We start from the raw sequence: 17,729 nt of genomic DNA on the forward strand, positions 1-17,729 counted from the left end.
GTGTGTTTGTTAGCAACCGGGGCATCAGGACAAGGTGGGAATGCCAGATTATGGCACTGGAATAATAATAATAATAATAATAATAATAATAATAATAATAATAATAACAACAACAACAACAACAACAACAACAACAACAATAAATAAATAAATAAATAAATAAATAAATAAATAAATAAATAAATAAATAAGTAAGTAAGTAAGTAAGTAAGTAAGTTATTATTTGTACCCTGTCTGCCCATCTGGCTGGGTCTCCCCAGCCACTTTGGGTGGCTTCCAACAAAGATTAAAAATACATTTAAAATGTCACACATTAAAAACTTCCCTGAACAGGCCTGCCTTCAGATGTCTTCTAAATGTCAGTTGTTTATCTCTTAAACACAGAATGGCAATAACTTGCTCAACCTTTGATCATGTGGATCGTGCTATAGCAGGCTTCCTCAGCCTTGGGCCTACAGATGTTTTGGGACTACAGCTCCCATGATCCCTAGCTAGCAGGACCAGTGGTCAGGGATGATGGGAATTGTAGTCTCAAAACATCTGGAGGGCCGAGGCGGAGGAAGCCTGTGCTGTAGCTATCCTTATACAGCAGGCATTGCAGGCGTGGGTGTGGGGAGGGGAAGGCGGGGGAGTTTTTTGGGTTTTTTTTAATCCCGGTGGCCAGACTTCCTCTGAACCTTTGGGAGGAAGTGAAAGTTCCCTAAACAAACAACCTCCATTTTAACTCTGCAGAATTTATTTTGCTTCCCCTCTCAGCCACCTACCACCCCATTCCAGGAAGAGCCCTGCTTTTTCTCTCTCACTGCAAAACAACGGCAAAACTTTGGCACAGGTTCGGAGGGAAACCCACATTTTGGGGCTTGTAGTCAGTAATCCTCCCCCTCTTGCCTCCCCTGAAGCATTCTTGACAAATCCACTCTCAGGGTGACCAGTGAGCTCTGCCTGAGCGTGGCAAGATCTGAGGAATCGGGCTAAGGGCTGGCTGCTCATCATTTCTGAAGGGGAAGGAAAGCCTGCCGTCTGGGCTGCATATTGGTTTCTGTCCTTAAGCCCAAAGGCGTGAGCATACTCTGCATGTGCTCAGAGGCACTGTCCTGTCCAGCCAGCCCAAAGGTGGGAAAGCAGGTGCTGTACCTACGGGACCGCCTCTCCTGGTCTGCCCCGCGGAGGACCTTAAAGTCCACAAACTACAACATTTTGGAGGTCCCAAATCACAAGGTGGTTAGGTTGGTGTCAGCTAGGGCCAGGGCCTTTTCAGCACTGGCCCCGACTTGGTGGAACGCTCTGTCACAAGAGACCAGGGCCCTGCGGGACTTGACATCTTTCCGCAGGGCCTGCAAGACAGAGCTGTTCCGCCTGGCCTTTGGTTTGGACACAGTCTGACCCTTACGTTTCCCTCCCCTTATGGTTTTGACTTTTAAAATGAGGCTGCATTTTAAATTGCATTTTAACCTGTATTTTAAATTGGTTTTTCTTTTTTTCTTATTATGTTTTTACAGTGGTACCTCGGGTTAAGTACTTAATTTGTTCCGGAGGTCCATTCTTAACCTGAAACTGTTCTTAACCTGAAGCACCACTTTAGCTAATGGGGCCTCCTGCTACCGCTGCGCTGCCGGAGCACGATTTCTGTTCTCATCCTGAAGCAAAGTTCTTAACCCTAGGTGTTATTTCTGGGTTAGCGGAGTTTGTAACCTGAAGCGTATGTAACCCGAGGTACCACTGTACTGAAATTTTATTGGTGTTAGCCACGCTGATCCTGGCTCTGGCCAGGGAGGGCAGGGTAAAAATAAATTATTATTATTATTATTATTATTATTATTATTATTATTATTATTATCTCCCCAAGGGTTTGACTTCAACTGTGAAGGTGCCCTCCTCTGTTGTCTCCCGAGACAGACAGACGCCAACCACAAGGTTTTGATAATAGCAAGAAACTAGTAGGGTCTGGGAATTTTTAAAAAGGGGTCCTCTCGAATTAACATTCCTGCACTTCAGAGCGATGGAGTCCCCCCCAGCCAGAATAAAAAGCAGGACAACTCCCTCTCTCTCCTCATACACATCTTGGGGGCTGAGACCCTTCTCAATCTGTGCTTTGGACCGTTTGTCACATACCCCAGTTTCCCATTAAGTCCCCTTGAGTTTCCAAACTGAATTCCCACTCAACTCCCCTGGCATCCACAGTGATGGATGAGGTGGAAGATGAGGAGGCAGAGACCTTAAATGGGAGAACAGTGCAGCTGCTGTGTCACATTTTTAATGCCCCCCCCCATGTGAAGGAGAAGGAAAAAGTGTCCTGGCAACAGATTGACATGCAATATTTCTCCCTGATGTGCTAGATTTCTCACTGCAGGGAGTGCAAATGTAATTTTGGTCTACGTGCAGACCCTGCCTGAGGCAGGGAAGGAGGACTCTTGTTGGGTAAACAGACGGAGGGGTGTGTGGGTGCAAAGGGGGGCTCTGGACAGGAGACTCTCTTAAGCTACTATCTTGGCAAGGGGGGGGGACTTCTCGACCTTCCCCTCCCCCCTCCCCTCCACTGGTCACAGTCCCTGACAACAGAAGCAGGACCTCTAGGCGCAGAGTTTGTGTGTCCCCCACCCCTCCTTCCTTCAGCCCCCGCTGGCAGCCGAGGGGACGCTTCCCCATGCGTCAAGCACAACTCAGCACTCAGGGAAATGAAAGAGGGAAGCTGGCCACGATCCAGGAGGCTGAGGTCAACTCTGAGCGTAGCAAAACCTCCTCACAGAGGAGCCATTTCTGCTTCCCACAGGGAAGGACCCCCCACCCCACCCCAAGCAGAAAGGATTAGCACAAAGGATTGCAGGTGCAGAACATCTGCTTGGCATTCATTCCCTGATGGCAATTCCAGATGGAGGAACCCCTGATCCTGAAAGAGCTACATTGGCTCCCAGTACGTTTCCAGGCACAATTCAGAGTGTTGGTGCTGACCTTGAAAGCCCTAAACAGCCTTGTCTCTGAAGACCTGAAGGAGCGTCTAGTCTGGTTGCCCTAGCAAGGCTGTCTTGAAGCCTTTTCTTGCCCCACTCCTGCTGCCCCACCCCACCCGTTGCCCAGAGAAAGGCTCTTTCTACCCTTCAGCTGCCTGGGATACGGTCAGAGGGGAAAACCAAGTGTTGGTTTTTGCAAAAGCTGAACCTCCCCTGCCTAGCAACTGATGACCAGCCAACTTCAGAGCCTATCATTGGCTCGGAGCAAAGCTCAGCTCCAGGAAAGTCCCCAGCCCTGCTGCTACCCAATTCAGAGGAGAACACAGCAGGGGGACAGGGCTGGGAGAAGGGAGGGAAGGGGAAAAGGGGGAGGGCAGAAAGGCCAGGCCAGACCACCAGCAACAGACCTGCTTTGCCCAAGAACCATGATTCCTCTGCACATTTACTGATCATCCTAAAAAGAGCTGATTAATTTGCCATGATGCCGTTTTCCTTATTCTTATTCTCATTCTTATTATTTGCATTTTCTGTTTTGCATATACAAGCGAAATAAAAACATAAACATACAATCCCCTTTGACTCCCCCCCCCCCATTGTGGATCTTAATATAATGATTTTTCCCTCTGAGCGCTTTCATAACTCTATTCTTATAAATCCTTTTTCATTTAATAGTTCGTTTTTTCCTACAAGTTTTCTGTCAATGCTACCAATTTGTCAATCCTGTCAATCCTACCATCCATTTGGCCTTGTATCTTTCCCAAGAGAACAAAGATTTTGTCCAGTTTAGCTTGAATTCTTCCTCCTTCAGCCATCCTTGTAATGTCCCAAAACCCCCTCTGGAGGGATTTTGGTTACTTAATATTCCTTCCAGTTCAAATCCAAAAGTCAGGTTAGTTTGTATCAGTTCTCCTTATTTTCCACAAAAAACAATCAAATTGTAACAAATACAGCCAGCAGAAACAGCAGAAACAAAGTTCTCTTTTTCCGTCTTGACAGCTGTCAAATTTTGACAGCGGTCAAATCTTTTCACCAGGCTTTCTCGCGGATCACTCCCGGGTCCGGGGGGAGGCAAAACTTCAGCTCCCAAAATTAGCTCTTATCCTCCGGTAAAGTTCTTATCATGCCAAGTCGTGAAATTAATATCTTTAACCCAAAAAATGAGAAAAATTTCTCTCGACCTTAGTTAGTAGGTCCTTGCTTCAAATTGTTTACAGGACGGAAAGACGGACTTCCTGTTTACGTCTTCCCCGATCGTGCCTAATTTAAAATAATTTTTCCCCCAAATCCAGTTCCGTTCTACTCACGGGTTGTAGTTTTAGAGTCCAATTCACAGGAAAAAGTCAGCGCTCTCTGGCCATGGCAGCGCGGCTTCACTCCACAGGAGAAGCAGTCGACTCACAGCACCACGCCGCTCTGCCTGTCCCCTGTTCCGGAGCCTTTAAAAAGGCTCTTTCGCAGGTCGGGGGCGCTAATGGTGCCCGCCGAGTCACCAGGTTCACAGGCTCCTCCGCCTGTGATTTTTAGGGGTCCCCGCGTCGCCGCAGCGGAAAGATCCTGATCCTGTGGAGCCGATTCCCTCCGGAGCTCGGAGGGAATCCGCCATTAGCCGTTCGCGCTAACCCAGAAGCCCCTTTATCTGCCACTCTTCGTTGTGTTAGGGTAAAATCTAGGTGCGAGGCTGCTCTGCCACCTAGCTCATCGGACTGAATCCGCGGGTCCCTGCGGAAGAAAGGAGCGCAGCCAGAGACAGGAGCAAGGAGGCGAAGATCCAAGTTTATTGCGCAACAGGTTCAAGGCAAGATTGAACCCCGAAGGTGGGGTGACATTAACTTTTAAAACTTCCCACCATTACCCATGGTACAGTTCAAAAGCATCATCAACACATCACGGTTACATCATGATTACATCAGGAAAGGGGTGGGTTACACAGATTTAACATATCCAGGAGGGAGGGGGGAATATGCAGAGCTGGGGACATGCATAGATAAGTACATCCTGAGTACCGGTGATGAGAGAACAATAGAGTCCAGGTTTGCATAGTCTTTCACCTGGCACTGCCCGGAGGAAGGGCTTGGCTGGGTGATTTGGCAGAATTAGGGTCTTCCTGAGTGTACGTGACATCCCGCTTGAGGGATTATGGAGGACACTGGGAAGGGGGTCTTGGAGTCCTAGGGAAATGGAGCAGATTGGCACCGAAAGCAAGAGAATCGGTGATACGGTTGATTTTCTGTGAATTTTTATAGATTTTAGTCCCCTTTAGACAGTGACAGCCCTATTCGGAAATAACTGGATACATTGTAACAATTTTGATAGGATTAAAAGGTTTACGAGGTGTCAGTCCATTGTTCCCACAGCAGGGAGCTGTCAGCAGCTTGTCAAAGGTTAAATGAGGCGTGCAACAGCTCCAGCTGAGCTAGCTCTGCAGGGTGAATGCATTGTTCTGATTGGCTGGCAGCCGCGTTCGGTGTCGGCTGATTGGATAGGATGCTCCTGCACGCAAATAGTCCTGTTCATTCATAAATATTTTACTACATCGTCCGGTCTACCAATATAATAATCGGGCAGCGGGAAAGACGCTTTGTTCAAGTTCTCCGGTCAACCCACGGAAATGAATGGGCGCAGGGGAAGGGAAAGGCACTTTATTTCTGTTGGGTGTAGTGAAGGGTTAACCTTCTGTGCCTCAAGCCTGAGAGGAGGCGCGTACAAGGGAAGTACGCCAGGATGTGACGAAAGCAGCTTGGAATGCTGTGAGCTGAGTGGAAAGTGAAAGCAAGTTTGTTGCATAGCTGCAAGCTAAGAGAAGGACGCAGAGAAAATGCAGCTACAGACTGATGGCTGTTATGGATTGTAAATACGCTGTTTTGTTTCGCAATAAAGAGGTATTAGGATAGAAGAAACGTCTGGACTTTTTTACTGCCCTTTCACACACAGACGCTGTGTAATTCTGCTAATTGCTTTACGACCGCTCCAAAGCCACACCGCGTAAACAGAAGCTGCAGAGACTCGCAGGGGAGCGTGGCTGGGCGCCAAACAATAAAGCAATAAATCTACACGAACAATTTCTGGGCTTGGGGTTTATGTGTGGTGCTTGTGCAACATTGAGGGGACTGGGGTTCTTGTAGGGTCATGCGCCCCCTTGAGGTCATCGCCTCGAACCCTCTGATGACTGACAGAAAGGGGTGGAGAAGACATGCCCCCCCCTCCGTATCATGGGGTGAAACAGGAGCCCTGACACCTCACAGATATAAAGATGGAGAAATGCATGTTTGGGTTGAAAGGGGGTCTGGGGTCTGGAAAGGTTGAAGAGACCTGTCTCTGCCCCACAGCCGACTCACGAAAGAGGTCTGGCCAGCCTGACTGGGCCACATCCTGGCCTTGGCTGACCTGAAACACCCCCACCCTCTCCTGTGGGTTGTGCCCCATAGCCTTGAGGACTTGGAGGGGTCTCTGCCCCTTCTCCCCTCTTCCTCCTCCCTCTTGCCTTAGGAAGAGATGACCCACTTTGCTCTCCTGATGCAAGAGGGAGGGGGCTGCTCTCCAAGGAAATCTCCCCCCCCCCCCACCTTGAGCCAAGGAGCCCCTATTCCTCTAGCAGAGGGTGCTATGGGGCTTCCCAGCCCCACTCCATTCAGCTCAGCCATTCCCAAGGGGGTCCTTCCCTAAAATGGCAATTCCTCTTAAGCCATTGCTGCTGGGCTGAAGGGGGGGGGCTGGAAGCTACTTCTCTGTGAGAAGGTTTTGCTGCGCTCCCTGTTGACCTCCGTCTCCTGGATCGTGGCCAGCTTCCCTCTTTCATTTCCCTGAATGCTGAGCTGAGCTCCAGGCCTCCATGTGGGGGGAAGCGAAACTCCCCCCAGCGCCTTTCTGCAGCGTCTCCTCTGCTGCCAGAAACAAGGGGGCAGAATGTGGGGGGCGGAGACCTGTGCTATGGGCCCACAAGTCCTGCTTCTGTTACCAGGGAGCAGACTGCCTGGATCCTGCCCCTCCTGTCCAGGGACCCCCCCTTGCCCCCCTCCTCTTGGTCTGTTTCTTCCTCCAAGAGGCCTCCTTCCCAGCCTCAGGTAGGAGCTGCATGGACACCCAAATTACATTGGCACTGCCTGCAAGGAGAAATCTAGCACAGCAGGGAGAAAGGCTGCAGTTTTCAGCCTCAGTGCCTCTGGGGGTCCACAAAACCCATATTTCTCACACCCAGTTTGTCCCCTGGCAGCCCATCCCTGAGCATGTTGTATTCCGAAGAGATTTTGACCCAGAGTTTCCTCCTCTCTCTCTCTCTCTCCCTCTCCAGCCAAGGTCCTTCTCTGTGGAAGTGACTCCTCCACTCTTAAACTGAGCCTTTGCCCTCAGGTGTTGCTGCTCTTTTGTGCCACCACCAGGAACTGGGCCAATGTGCAAATCCAGTTATTGAACTGGAAGCTCATGTACAGATAACCTGCAACCGTGGGCGTAGCCATGATTGTGGTTTTTTTTTGGGGGGGGGCCTTTTGTTAGGAGGCAGAACCTCAGTTTGCTTTGTATTTTAATTGATTTTTATTGATTGGGGACAGCTGTGTAACCGTCCCCCCACGGCTGTGCCCATTCTTACACCCTATTTGATTGGTCCTTTTTTGAAGCATTTTTTTCCTTCAGAAAAACAGGATGCCGAGAATTCCCACTGTAGGTGGGGGGGGGGGCTGAGTGCTGGGATAAATTTGCCTCCTTCCTCTTTGAAGCAAAATGCAGAGGCTGCCACAAGCTCACAGCTTGCAAACATTGTTGGTACTGTATTTTTCGCTCCATAAGGCGCACAGGACCATAAGGCGCACCTAGTTTTTAGAGGGGGAAATCAAGAAAAAAAAATATGCATGCACCCTGTCCGCTTCTCCCAGAGCTTCTGGGGCTGCCCGGTGAAGCCCGGGTCCCCCCCCCCCCAGCCCCAAAGAGCAAAGAAGCCAAGACAGCGAGCAGGATACATGCGCTTGCTGTCTTGCCTTCTGCCATAGCCGTGCGCAGCCTCTCCCGGCCAGAGGGGCTGCACGCGGCTATGGCAATACCCCCACCTCCCACAAAAGCCCACAGGAGCCGCACACCCTTTAAGGAGCGCACAGCTCCTGCGGGCTTTTCTACGAGGTGGGAGAAGGGACTGACGCAGCCAGTCAGTCCCTTCTCCCTCCTGGGGAAAAGCCCGCAAGAGCTGCGTGGAGCTTGTGTGCGGCTCTTGGGGGCTTTTCCTGCCTGCCTCCCCCCTGCATTCGTTCCATAAGATGCACATACATTTCCCCTTACTTTTTAGGAGGGAAAAGGTGCGTCTTATGGAGCGAAAAATACTGTGATTAACATGAAGAGTCTGCTATTTGCAGTTCTGCATTTAAGTGCAAAAATAGAAATCAGAGTATTGGATTAGAGTGTTGAATTTCACATTTTACATGAGATGATTATTGACAGTGGGGAGAAGACAGCCTTCTAACTCTCCCCCCCCCCCCCGGTGATTCTTAAAGTAAGAGCTGCTCAAACCAATGACTTGTTTAAAAAGTTCCTGTTTTGAGTGAACCCAAATGTCACAATCTCCACTTCTGCCTTGATGCACAAAACAGGGTTGGGGGAGGGGTAAAGCAGAGTTGCTGTTGTTGCTGCTTGGGGGGGGGGCGTCTATAGTGTTGTCCTTCTGGGGACTTTCCTGGAGGGGAGGCTTGATGGGAGCCAATCACAGCTCAAGATGCTGCCTGGTCATCGGTTGCTGGGCAGGAAAGGCGTTGCTCTTGCCAAACCCCTTCGAGTGCAGCACTTGCTGGTCTCTGACTGTGTCCTGGGCTGCTGAAGGGGAGAAGGAGCCTTTGATAGGCAAGAGGGAGGGAGGAGGAGGAAGACAGCCTGCAAAGATCAGGCCACCCGCTCCCCACTTTCTCCCTAGCTCTTTCCCTCTGGATCAGCCCTTCTCCAACTTCTGACTTTTGGGGATCAGCCCTCCTGCTGTGGAGGCCCCTGTTCACTTGCACCAGACCAGACTTATCCCAGATTTGAGGAATGTTGCCATAGGGAAGGATCACTGCTCAGGGGCCCCTTCTTGCCCACTTGGGGTCTCTTGGCAATGCTAGACTCAGACTCTTACCCCCCTTACTGGTAGCATGTGTTCCTTCAGCCGCTTCCAGATGTGGAGAGTCAGCCCTGCAGCCTTGAGGGGCCTCCTGCTCCTTCTGCCGACTGGGACTCTGGCCTTCTGCCCCCAAGTCTTGCCCTGGCGGCACTCCTGCCCTGCCCCTCTGCCAAACTCTGCCTTCTGTCTCGCTGCGTTAATTGGCTCCCCCTGAATTTGGATCCCACCATCTGAGATCCAGAAGAAGGTATGAGATTGCACAGCAGGCTGGGCCTTGTCTGTTGGCCTCTGTGATGTTTCTGCTCAAGGCTTGGCACCAGGAAGGACGCCTGTACCAAACCCCACTCGGTGGTGTCATTTACCTTCTGGAGACTCTTGCAAGGGGGGGGGGAGGGGAGGAGCTCAACAACTCCTTGCATTAATTTATTTTAATAACGCACACAAAAATAGGGGCAAAACAGGGAGCTACCAGGAAAGAGTGAAGCCTTCTCTGAGGGTTTTAAGGCATGTTCCAGACAACACAGTCAACTCATGATGGAAGTCTGGCCAGGCTGACTGGGTCACATTCTGACCTTGCATGTCCTGAAACACACACGTCTCTAATGTGTTGTTGCCCCTGGAAGAAGACCTTCATTCATCCACCTGAATTTTGGGGGGCTCTCTACACATTTTCTACCCCTCCCCCCCATCAATCACTCCAGTCTCAGGAAGAGCAGGTGCTTTGATCTGGTGAGGCATTTTAGGACAGGGGGTGGACTGTTCTGTTCCTCTCATCTGTTCCCCCAGAGTGGGGATCCACAGGTCCTGTGGGATAATGGTTTGGGGCATCACACAACCCACAGCAGGCCTTGAAGACCAGAAGAGTCCTGCCCCAGCATCCTGTTTCCAGCAGGGGACAGACAGGCAGACCAGGGCAGAGGCAGGGAGGCACCAGCGCTGGCTCTCCTGATCTCTTATCATCTCCCAGAATCTGGGCCTAGAGACATGAGGAGTCAGTGTAGCCACTCTGGCTGCAATGCTACCCCTTTCCTCAATGGTTCACCTTTTCATTTTAAAATAATACAATATATTCAGAGCTTATAGGCAAAGAAAACAGCACTAGAAACAAATCAACAAACTGTAAGATTTATTCACTGCTTTTGGAAATATGGGAGCATGTATGAAAAACAGCAATTGGGCTGCACAGAAGCCATTGGGAAAGTTTTGCGAATGAAGAAGGGATATTTTCCTCTACACATACAGATACAACTCTTCTTTATGTGGACGAGAAAAGTGTTTGGGGTGTCTTCGCAGCTAAACATCCCCAACAAGCTGGATGAATCCTCTTTGTGATTAAGGAAACACCTGAGGGTTGTATTACTGCAGTGCAATGCATGGAACTGAGTAAGGTGAATGGTTTTGGGTAAGTGGGGTGGAGATATGAATTAGTATGCCTGACACTCTGTTGGCAGGGGGTCTCCTTGAGCCATGCAGATGCAAGGCCAGGCAAAGCAGGAAGCCCCCACAAAAACTATCCTGACTCAACCATGGAGTTTGGGGGAGGATCTGCAGCCAAACCACAAGCCCCTCTGTCAGAGATGATTTAGCTGAGATTCCTGCAATGCTGGGGGTTGGACTAGATGACCCTTAGGGTCCCTTCCAACTCTACAATTCTATGATTCTATAAAATGGACGATTACTAGACAGCCAGAAGCAAAGGCACCAGGGAGTTTCAGAACCTGCGTAGAGGGAGCTGTAAATGTTGCACCATGGCAAGACATTTAATGTGAGTAAACCATATACTTTTCTTATTTACGTAAACAGTCAGAGCAATTTCTTTCTTAAGAGGGAAACATAAAAGGGAGAAAAGTAATGTAAGTCTGCCTAAGCATCTTTGGCTATCATAATTGTTCTTAAAAGTTAAACATATTATCAGAAAAGCTTCTAAGGACAAGCTGCACACGGAGGAAGCAACTCCTTCCAGCTGATTTGTAGCAGAAGAGACTCTTGGCAAAGGAGCTGAGCTGAGAGGGTTCAAGGAAGAGGCTGTCAGGAAAGGAATCCCCCATTATCTGAAAAGGAAGGAGAAGGGAGCTGGTGAGCTGGGAGTATGGAGGCTGAGCACCTTCTGGGCAGGATGAGGCCCAGCCCACCCCTTTGCTGTGTATTTTGGCTTCCCTTGCATTTGTCTCTGAGCCCATGAAGGGAACCGGGTTCGACTCACATGAAGCCCCTGCGATTGTTCATCCTCATGGCCTTGAAGAAAAGGATGGTGCCAGCGATGATGCCCAGGATGCCAAAGGCCAAGCCCAGGGCACACAGCACGTTCTCCATCGTCTCCGGGATGGGAGAGGGTGCATTGGAAACTGGGATGGAGAGAGAGAGAGGACAGGCTTAGGAGGGGCTCTGTTTCTCTGTGTGTGTTCAGCGGAAGAAAGAACCCAGAAATCCTGACGCCACCCCCCCACCCCTTAATATACATTTTTAAGTTAAACTGAGAGAAACTACCTCAAGGAACCCCCAAAAGGCAACAGAGCACCTTTTTGTGACCACAGCTAGCAAGAGCAGAATAAATTATTTGAAACTTACTCTGATCATCAGAACATGTTTCTTATAAGCCATGAATCTGGGTTTCTGAGTTCAAGTCCCAGAGAAAACCCCAATCCTACCCGATGCTTACCCCAGATCTTCTCCATCTTTCCCTCTGGGATGCCCCAGTGCTCCACCTGGCAGACGTAGATGTCCCCCTGCTCAGGGATGAAGGTGTGGTAGAAGAACTTGCGGAAAGTGTTGTCCACGCTGGGGTAGAAACCCGTCTCCGCCAGGTTCTCAGAGACCACCTCGTTGTTCTTCAGCCAGGTGACGTTCAGCACTGGGGGGGAGAACCTGTCCACAAAGCAGATGAGGACGTTGGGTTCCCCCAGTTCCACTGTGTTTTCCGTGTACACATTGGCCACAGGAGCAACTGAGGAAGGAGATGGAGAAAGAAAGGGGATTAAAACCCATTTGAAGCAGTCTAGAAATGGAAAGCATAGGTATTAGCAGTTAGGCTGATCTCCCCCTTTGTTCCCCCCAGTTAATCAAAGAAACAGGCTACAGGCTGTAAAGTAAGTTCAAAACATATATTTGCTCACACTCAAGCATTCATCCTCAGCACCAACAGCATTAAAACAACACTGACAAAATATTTGATTTTACAGCAAAAAACAACTTCGGGCATGTGCCTGAATTTGGAGCAAGTGGGGGCCTGTCTGCTTCCACCATTGGTCAAAGGAAGAGAGAGGAGAAAATACTACTTTCTCTCCCCCCCCCATGACATCACCCAAATTCCTCTCTATCAATTACATTTCTATGGTCTGAGTCCCTCTATCACCAGTACAGCTCTGTGGACTTGACCCCTTCGCATGCTAACTAGCAAGAATATGCATTGTTAGATTTGACTGCAAAATCTCCCACTCCATGTGCCCTACATTAGCTGCTGTGGGTTTTTTTGCACCTGGTGTTCAGGTTCAGGAATGCCTCTGAGCTTGTACAGAGTGCAATGCTGCCCCTCCCACCCATCAGGTTTTCCTTCCCTTTTAGCCTGTCTCAGTCAGCCAAGGACTGGCTCCCTGGAGCAGAGTTCCCTCTGGGGAGGCAGAAAGGGGTCCTGAAGGGTCTTCCGGATCAGAAGCCAAGAGAGCACCCCCTGCCTGCCCCCCAGCTCTCTCCCCTGCCCCCTCGCGTGTCCTACCGTTCAGGGCACGGGTGCGGTTGCTTCGCTTCATGAGCACCTCCATGTTGTTCTTCATGACGGCGATGTTGGCCAGGGCTCCCTGGACCTCGAAGCTGGAGAAGCGCTGGAAGTCCGGCAGCCTCCAGACGTTCTGCTTCTTCTCCCAGTCCACGTGCAGGATCTCCTGGTTGTCAAACTCCAGCAGGAACTCCCCAGACTTCTTCTCTGAAGGGAAGCTCTCCTGGAAGTAGTTCAGACATATATGGGTGTCCTCCACTGCAGGGGTGGGAGAGAGAGAGGGAGGCTTTAGGACCCCACAGCAAGATGAGGGAGAACATGCTCCATTGCTATGAAAGGGGCCACCACCAGGAAGGCTCTCTAAGTGCTTCATCTGCTCATACACACACACACACACCCCAGTTTTAGAATCCCCTAATTCTCGAGCCATAACAGCCCGAAAATGTGATCCTGGAGTGCACTTGAACAGTCGCGTAGCATGGGGGGTGCAGGGGGGGCCGGCCGCACCGGGCGCAACATCTGGGGGGTAGGGTTAGGGGGCACAAATCCACGGGTTAAGGGGCGCAAATTACTTGCCTTGCCCCGGGTGCTGACAACCCACGCTACGCCACTGCACTTGAATGTGGGTAATTTTTCAAGAGACCAATCCATGTCCCCCTATTGCCTAGCTGACCTAGGACCGAATCCTCCTTGCTCGTCATCCTCCTATTCCACGCACCTCCCAGCACTCTTTTGTGGAGGTGGGGGGACGTCCAATTCCCTTCCTCCCCCATTCCTCCGTATTCCCGGGTGTAGTTTCTGCCCCTGTCAGGGGGAGGGGGCTTCTCCTCCCTTAGCCCAAGAGACCCCTCCTCCTTTGCTCACAAGCAACGCCCAGGGGCGCAACCTTTCTCCCCCATCCCCCCCTAATCCCCCTCCTGGGACCCCTCCCCAGACATCTCCCCCTCCCTCTGCGCCCCCTGACCTTTCAGGGCTCCGGCCCCCCTTGGCGGGGCGAGGAGGAGGGTCGCCCAGAGGCAGCAAAGGGCTCTTCCTCCTCCTCCTCCTCCTCTTCCTCCTCTGGGCTCCATCTCTGCCGCTCTTCCTGGGCCGAGGCGGGCGAGGGGCGATTCCAGCCCAAGTGTCCCTTGCCCCTTCCTCCTGGATGCTCGCCCTACAAGTGGCTGTGGGGCGGGGGCGGCCAGGGGGCGGCTTTGGCGGAGCAGAAAAGTCCCTGCCAGCTCGGCCAATGAGAAGGCGCCCTGGCGATGACCAGCCTGTCTCCAGGTAAACCATCCCTAGGCAGGAGCCTCAGCCGGAGACGGAGCGAAAAAAGCAGGAAAGGGGGAGCTAATGGGAGGGGGCGCTTGATCTCCCCAAGAGGGGAGGGGTCTCCTCCGGGGAAGGGGCTGCGGGGGCTCCTCTATGTCTCCCCCCCCTTGTGTTTCTTCATGGGGCTCCTCAGACACCAGAGCCAGGGATGTTTCTTGCACAGGGGAGCTGGGGGCTGGAGGGGGCTTTTATTGGGGGGAGGGGGGTCTCCTTATTGGGGGGCTGTCAGGTCTCCTTAGGATGCAGGCTGGGGGGCGAAGGGGGGAGCAGCCCCCTCCCTCAGCAGACAGTTCTTCCCCCCTTGAAATCAAAGGGGGGGGGGCTTTCTGGTTTCCCCTGGGGGGACATGGCCCTTATGAGCCTGTGATGACAAGCAGTTAACTTCCTTACACTTTCCGGATACATGAAGGAACGAAGCTTTAGTGGTTTAAAACGCAGAAGAAGAAAAGCGCATCTCCCTGTTTTGAAGCCTGAGACTGAAATTTCCCTTTTTGCTGCCAGAGTAAAGTTTGGGATGGAACTGACAGATTCCTCTTAAGCTTTATATCTCGCCCCCCCCCCTCAGGTTTTCCGGGGGGCTTCCGGGAAGTTCTTGATTCACACGCGACGCAACAACAATGGAGAGATCAGAAGAAGCAGAAAAGGCAAAGAGGAGCTTGCAGGTCTTTCGAGAGCAGAGAGAGCCCTTGAGAATGCTCTTTGCAGGAGTTCCCTGCCTGGCGACCGATGACGCTGCCTGGGCTCGGAGGCGGATTGGACGCTCGCGGGGCGGGGAGGTGGAGTGGGCGGGGCCTGCAGGAGTTTCCCCCGGAGCTGAGCGGAGAAAGCCCCATTTGGGAGTCTTCGGGGGGCGAAGAAGAGAGAAGGATGGGGGGCTCCGGCGCTGCGCCTTTGGCCTTTGGGGGGCTCCTGCTGGGGATGGGGGCGCTGGTGGTCTCCGCTTCGGAGGGGCTGGGCGTGGAGGCGCCTCCAGGTGAGCCAAGATTCTGCAATGGGGGGAGAAGGAAGGGGAAACTCCGCTTAGCGGGACCCCCAGCAGTAGGGCTCCTTTGAGGATCACTCCTGGATGGTCTTCCATGATCTTAACAGGGAGTCCGTAAGTGACTGTGGAGGCCAATTCTGGATCCCCACGTCCTTCCACAGTGGGGACATTGGTTTCAGGGCGGGAGTTGATCTCCCTTTCCTCCTGAGTTCCAGCGTCTTCAAAGCCCATGACACCTTTGGTAGAGGCTGTTCTCTAGTTGGAGCGCTGGCAGGCCAGTGTTTCTCAGTTGCCGATGTTTATACTACATTTTTAAAGATTTGCCTTGAGACAGTCTTTAAATCTCTTTTGTTGACCACCAGCATTAAGCTTTCCGCTTTTAAGTTTGGAATGGAGTACTTGCTTTGGAAGACGATAATCAGGCATCCAAACAACATGACCAGTCAGAGGAAGTTGATGTTGAAGAATCATCGATTCAACGCTGGTGATCTTTGCTTCTTCTAGCACACTGGGGGTGGGGGGCAAAGGGGCAGGAGGAAAATGGGAAATACTCTCCCCACTGAAAAAGAGCAGCTCAGGCTTCTTGGATTGGGAAAGAAAGCACATTTATTTATTGCTATTAATTATATCCCACTTTTCTGGAATAAAATCCTACCATAGCAGCTTACAAATAAAATTCAACTGAATTTTAATAAAACCACAGTACTGACACATTAAATAGTCTTCCTGCAGCAGAGCTGATGGCAGGCAGCCCTAGGGGGTTTTTGGGTGGGGAGGGAGCACAGCTGAATCTGGCCCTGAACGCTTCTTCACCGGCTTCTCAAAAACTTCCTCCTCATTATTACAGTGGTACCTCGGGTTAAGAACTTAATTCGTTCTGGAGGTTCATTCTTAACCTGAAACTGTTCTTAACCTGAAGTACCACTTTAGCTAATGAGGCCTCCAGCTGCCACCGTGCCGCTGGAACATGGTTTCTGTTCCTGTTCTCATCATCCTGAAGCAAAGTTCTTTTTTTCTTCTTCAAATAATGTTTATTAAATTTTCACAAACAATAAAAAGTTTCAAAATTTCAACATAAAAAAATACAAAAATGAAAAAATAGAAAAACAAAACACACACAAAATACACAATAAAAAACAATTAACAAAAGAAGGGAAGGAGAGAAAGAAAGGAAAGAAAAAGCAAAAATAAAAACAGAAAATAGATTAGTATTTTCATATCTTATGCTTCATTCACTAGTTTCTTGACCTCCTCACACCTCCCATTTTGTATTCCAGTTCAAATATTAAATTCAGCAAATCCTTACCCTCTAGCATTTATCCTCACTCCAGATATTAACCTATTATAAATATCAATTTTCCAGTTATCAATCCTTATTTACATTTTCTTAAAAATCTTTTTACCAATACTACTTATTTTCCATCAGACATCGTTTTAACATTCCTTAATTGTACAGTGCTTCTGCAGGCAGTCTTTAAATTTCTTCCAGTCTTCCGCCACCGACTCTTCTCCCTGGTCACAAATTCTGCCAGTCATTTCTGCCAATTCCATGTAGTCCATCACTTTCATCTGCCATTCTTCCAATGTGGGTAGCTCCTGTGTCTTCCAATACTTCGCGATGAGTAGTCTTGCTGCTGTTGTTGCATACATAAAGAAAGTTCTGTCCTTCTTTGGCACCAATTGGCCGACTGTGCCCAGGAGAAAGGCCTCTGGTTTCTTCAGGAAGGTATATTTAAATACCTTTTTCATTTCATTATAGATCATCTCCCAGAAAGCCTTAATCCTTGGGCACGTCCACCAAAGGTGAAAGAATGTGCCTTCAGTTTCTTTACATTTCCAACATTTATTATCGGGCAAATGATAGATTTTTGCAAGCTTGACTGGTGTCATGTACCACCTGTATATCATTTTCATAATATTCTCTCTTAGGGCATTACATGCCGTAAATTTCATACCTGTGGTCCACAACTGTTCCCAGTCAGCAAACATAATGTTATGTCCAACATCCTGTGCCCATTTAATCATAGCAGATTTGACCGTTTCATCCTGAGTATTCCATTTTAACAGCAAGTTGTACATTCTTGAAAGTATCTTAGTATTGGGATCTAGCAATTCTGTTTCCAACTTTGATTTTTCCACCTGGAAGCCAATTTTTTAATCTAAATTATATACCTCTCTTATTTGGTAATAGTGAAGCCAATCTCGCACTCTATCTTTTAATTTCTCAAAACTCTGCAATTTCAATTTGTCTCCTTCTTGCTCTTGAATCTCCCAATATTTTGGCCACTTGGCCTCCATATTGAGCCTTTTTTGAGCTTTTGCCTCCATTGGTGACAACCACCTTGGGGTTTTATTTTCAAGTAAGTCTTTATATCGTATCCAGACATTGAACAGTGCTTTCGTGACAATATGGTTTTTAAATGCCTTATGTGCTTTAACCTTGTCGTACCATAAATATGCATGCCACCCAAAAACATTGTTGAAACCTTCTAAATCCAAAATGTCTGTGTTCTCAAGAAGCAGCCAGTCCTTCAACCAGCAGAAAGCTGCTGATTCATAATAGAGTTTAAGATCTGGCAGGGCAAATCCCCCTCTTTCTTTTGCATCAGTTAGTATTTTAAATTTTATTCTGGGTTTCTTGCCCTGCCAGACAAATTTGGAAATGTCTCTCTGCCACTTCTTGAAACAGTCGATTTTATCCAT

At 49.7% G+C, this 17,729-nt stretch overlaps 2 protein-coding genes and 1 long non-coding RNA gene across 3 annotated transcripts in view; 1 reads left to right on the plus strand and 2 right to left on the minus strand.

The window, feature by feature from the left end:
- The window catches only part of LOC308581299, a 61,621-nt gene that overhangs the window by 6,888 nt on the left and 37,004 nt on the right, over window positions 1–17,729 (minus strand). The window lies entirely within an intron of this gene.
- LOC308581089 (HLA class II histocompatibility antigen, DR alpha chain-like) lies at window positions 10,131–13,915 on the minus strand. Its single transcript, XM_081183559.1, has 5 exons — window positions 13,698–13,915; window positions 12,734–12,991; window positions 11,681–11,965; window positions 11,225–11,366; window positions 10,131–11,072 (listed from the first exon to the last, which is right to left on the minus strand). Exons 1-5 carry the CDS (start codon window positions 13,801–13,803, stop codon window positions 11,069–11,071), a joined length of 795 nt encoding a protein of 264 aa, XP_081039685.1. The 5' UTR covers window positions 13,804–13,915; the 3' UTR covers window positions 10,131–11,068.
- The window catches only part of LOC308581034 (H-2 class II histocompatibility antigen, E-S beta chain-like), a 39,357-nt gene continuing 36,383 nt past the window's right edge, over window positions 14,756–17,729 (plus strand). The window contains exon 1 of the mRNA XM_081183473.1: window positions 14,756–15,017. Coding sequence (XP_081039599.1) covers window positions 14,771–15,017 — 247 coding nt within the window. The 5' untranslated portion in view covers window positions 14,756–14,770. The remainder of the gene's footprint in view (window positions 15,018–17,729) is intronic.

Source organism: Podarcis bocagei (genome assembly GCF_964188305.1).
Source record: "Podarcis bocagei genome assembly, chromosome: 2".
In the NCBI taxonomy this organism is placed as follows: Eukaryota; Metazoa; Chordata; class Lepidosauria; order Squamata; family Lacertidae; genus Podarcis; species Podarcis bocagei.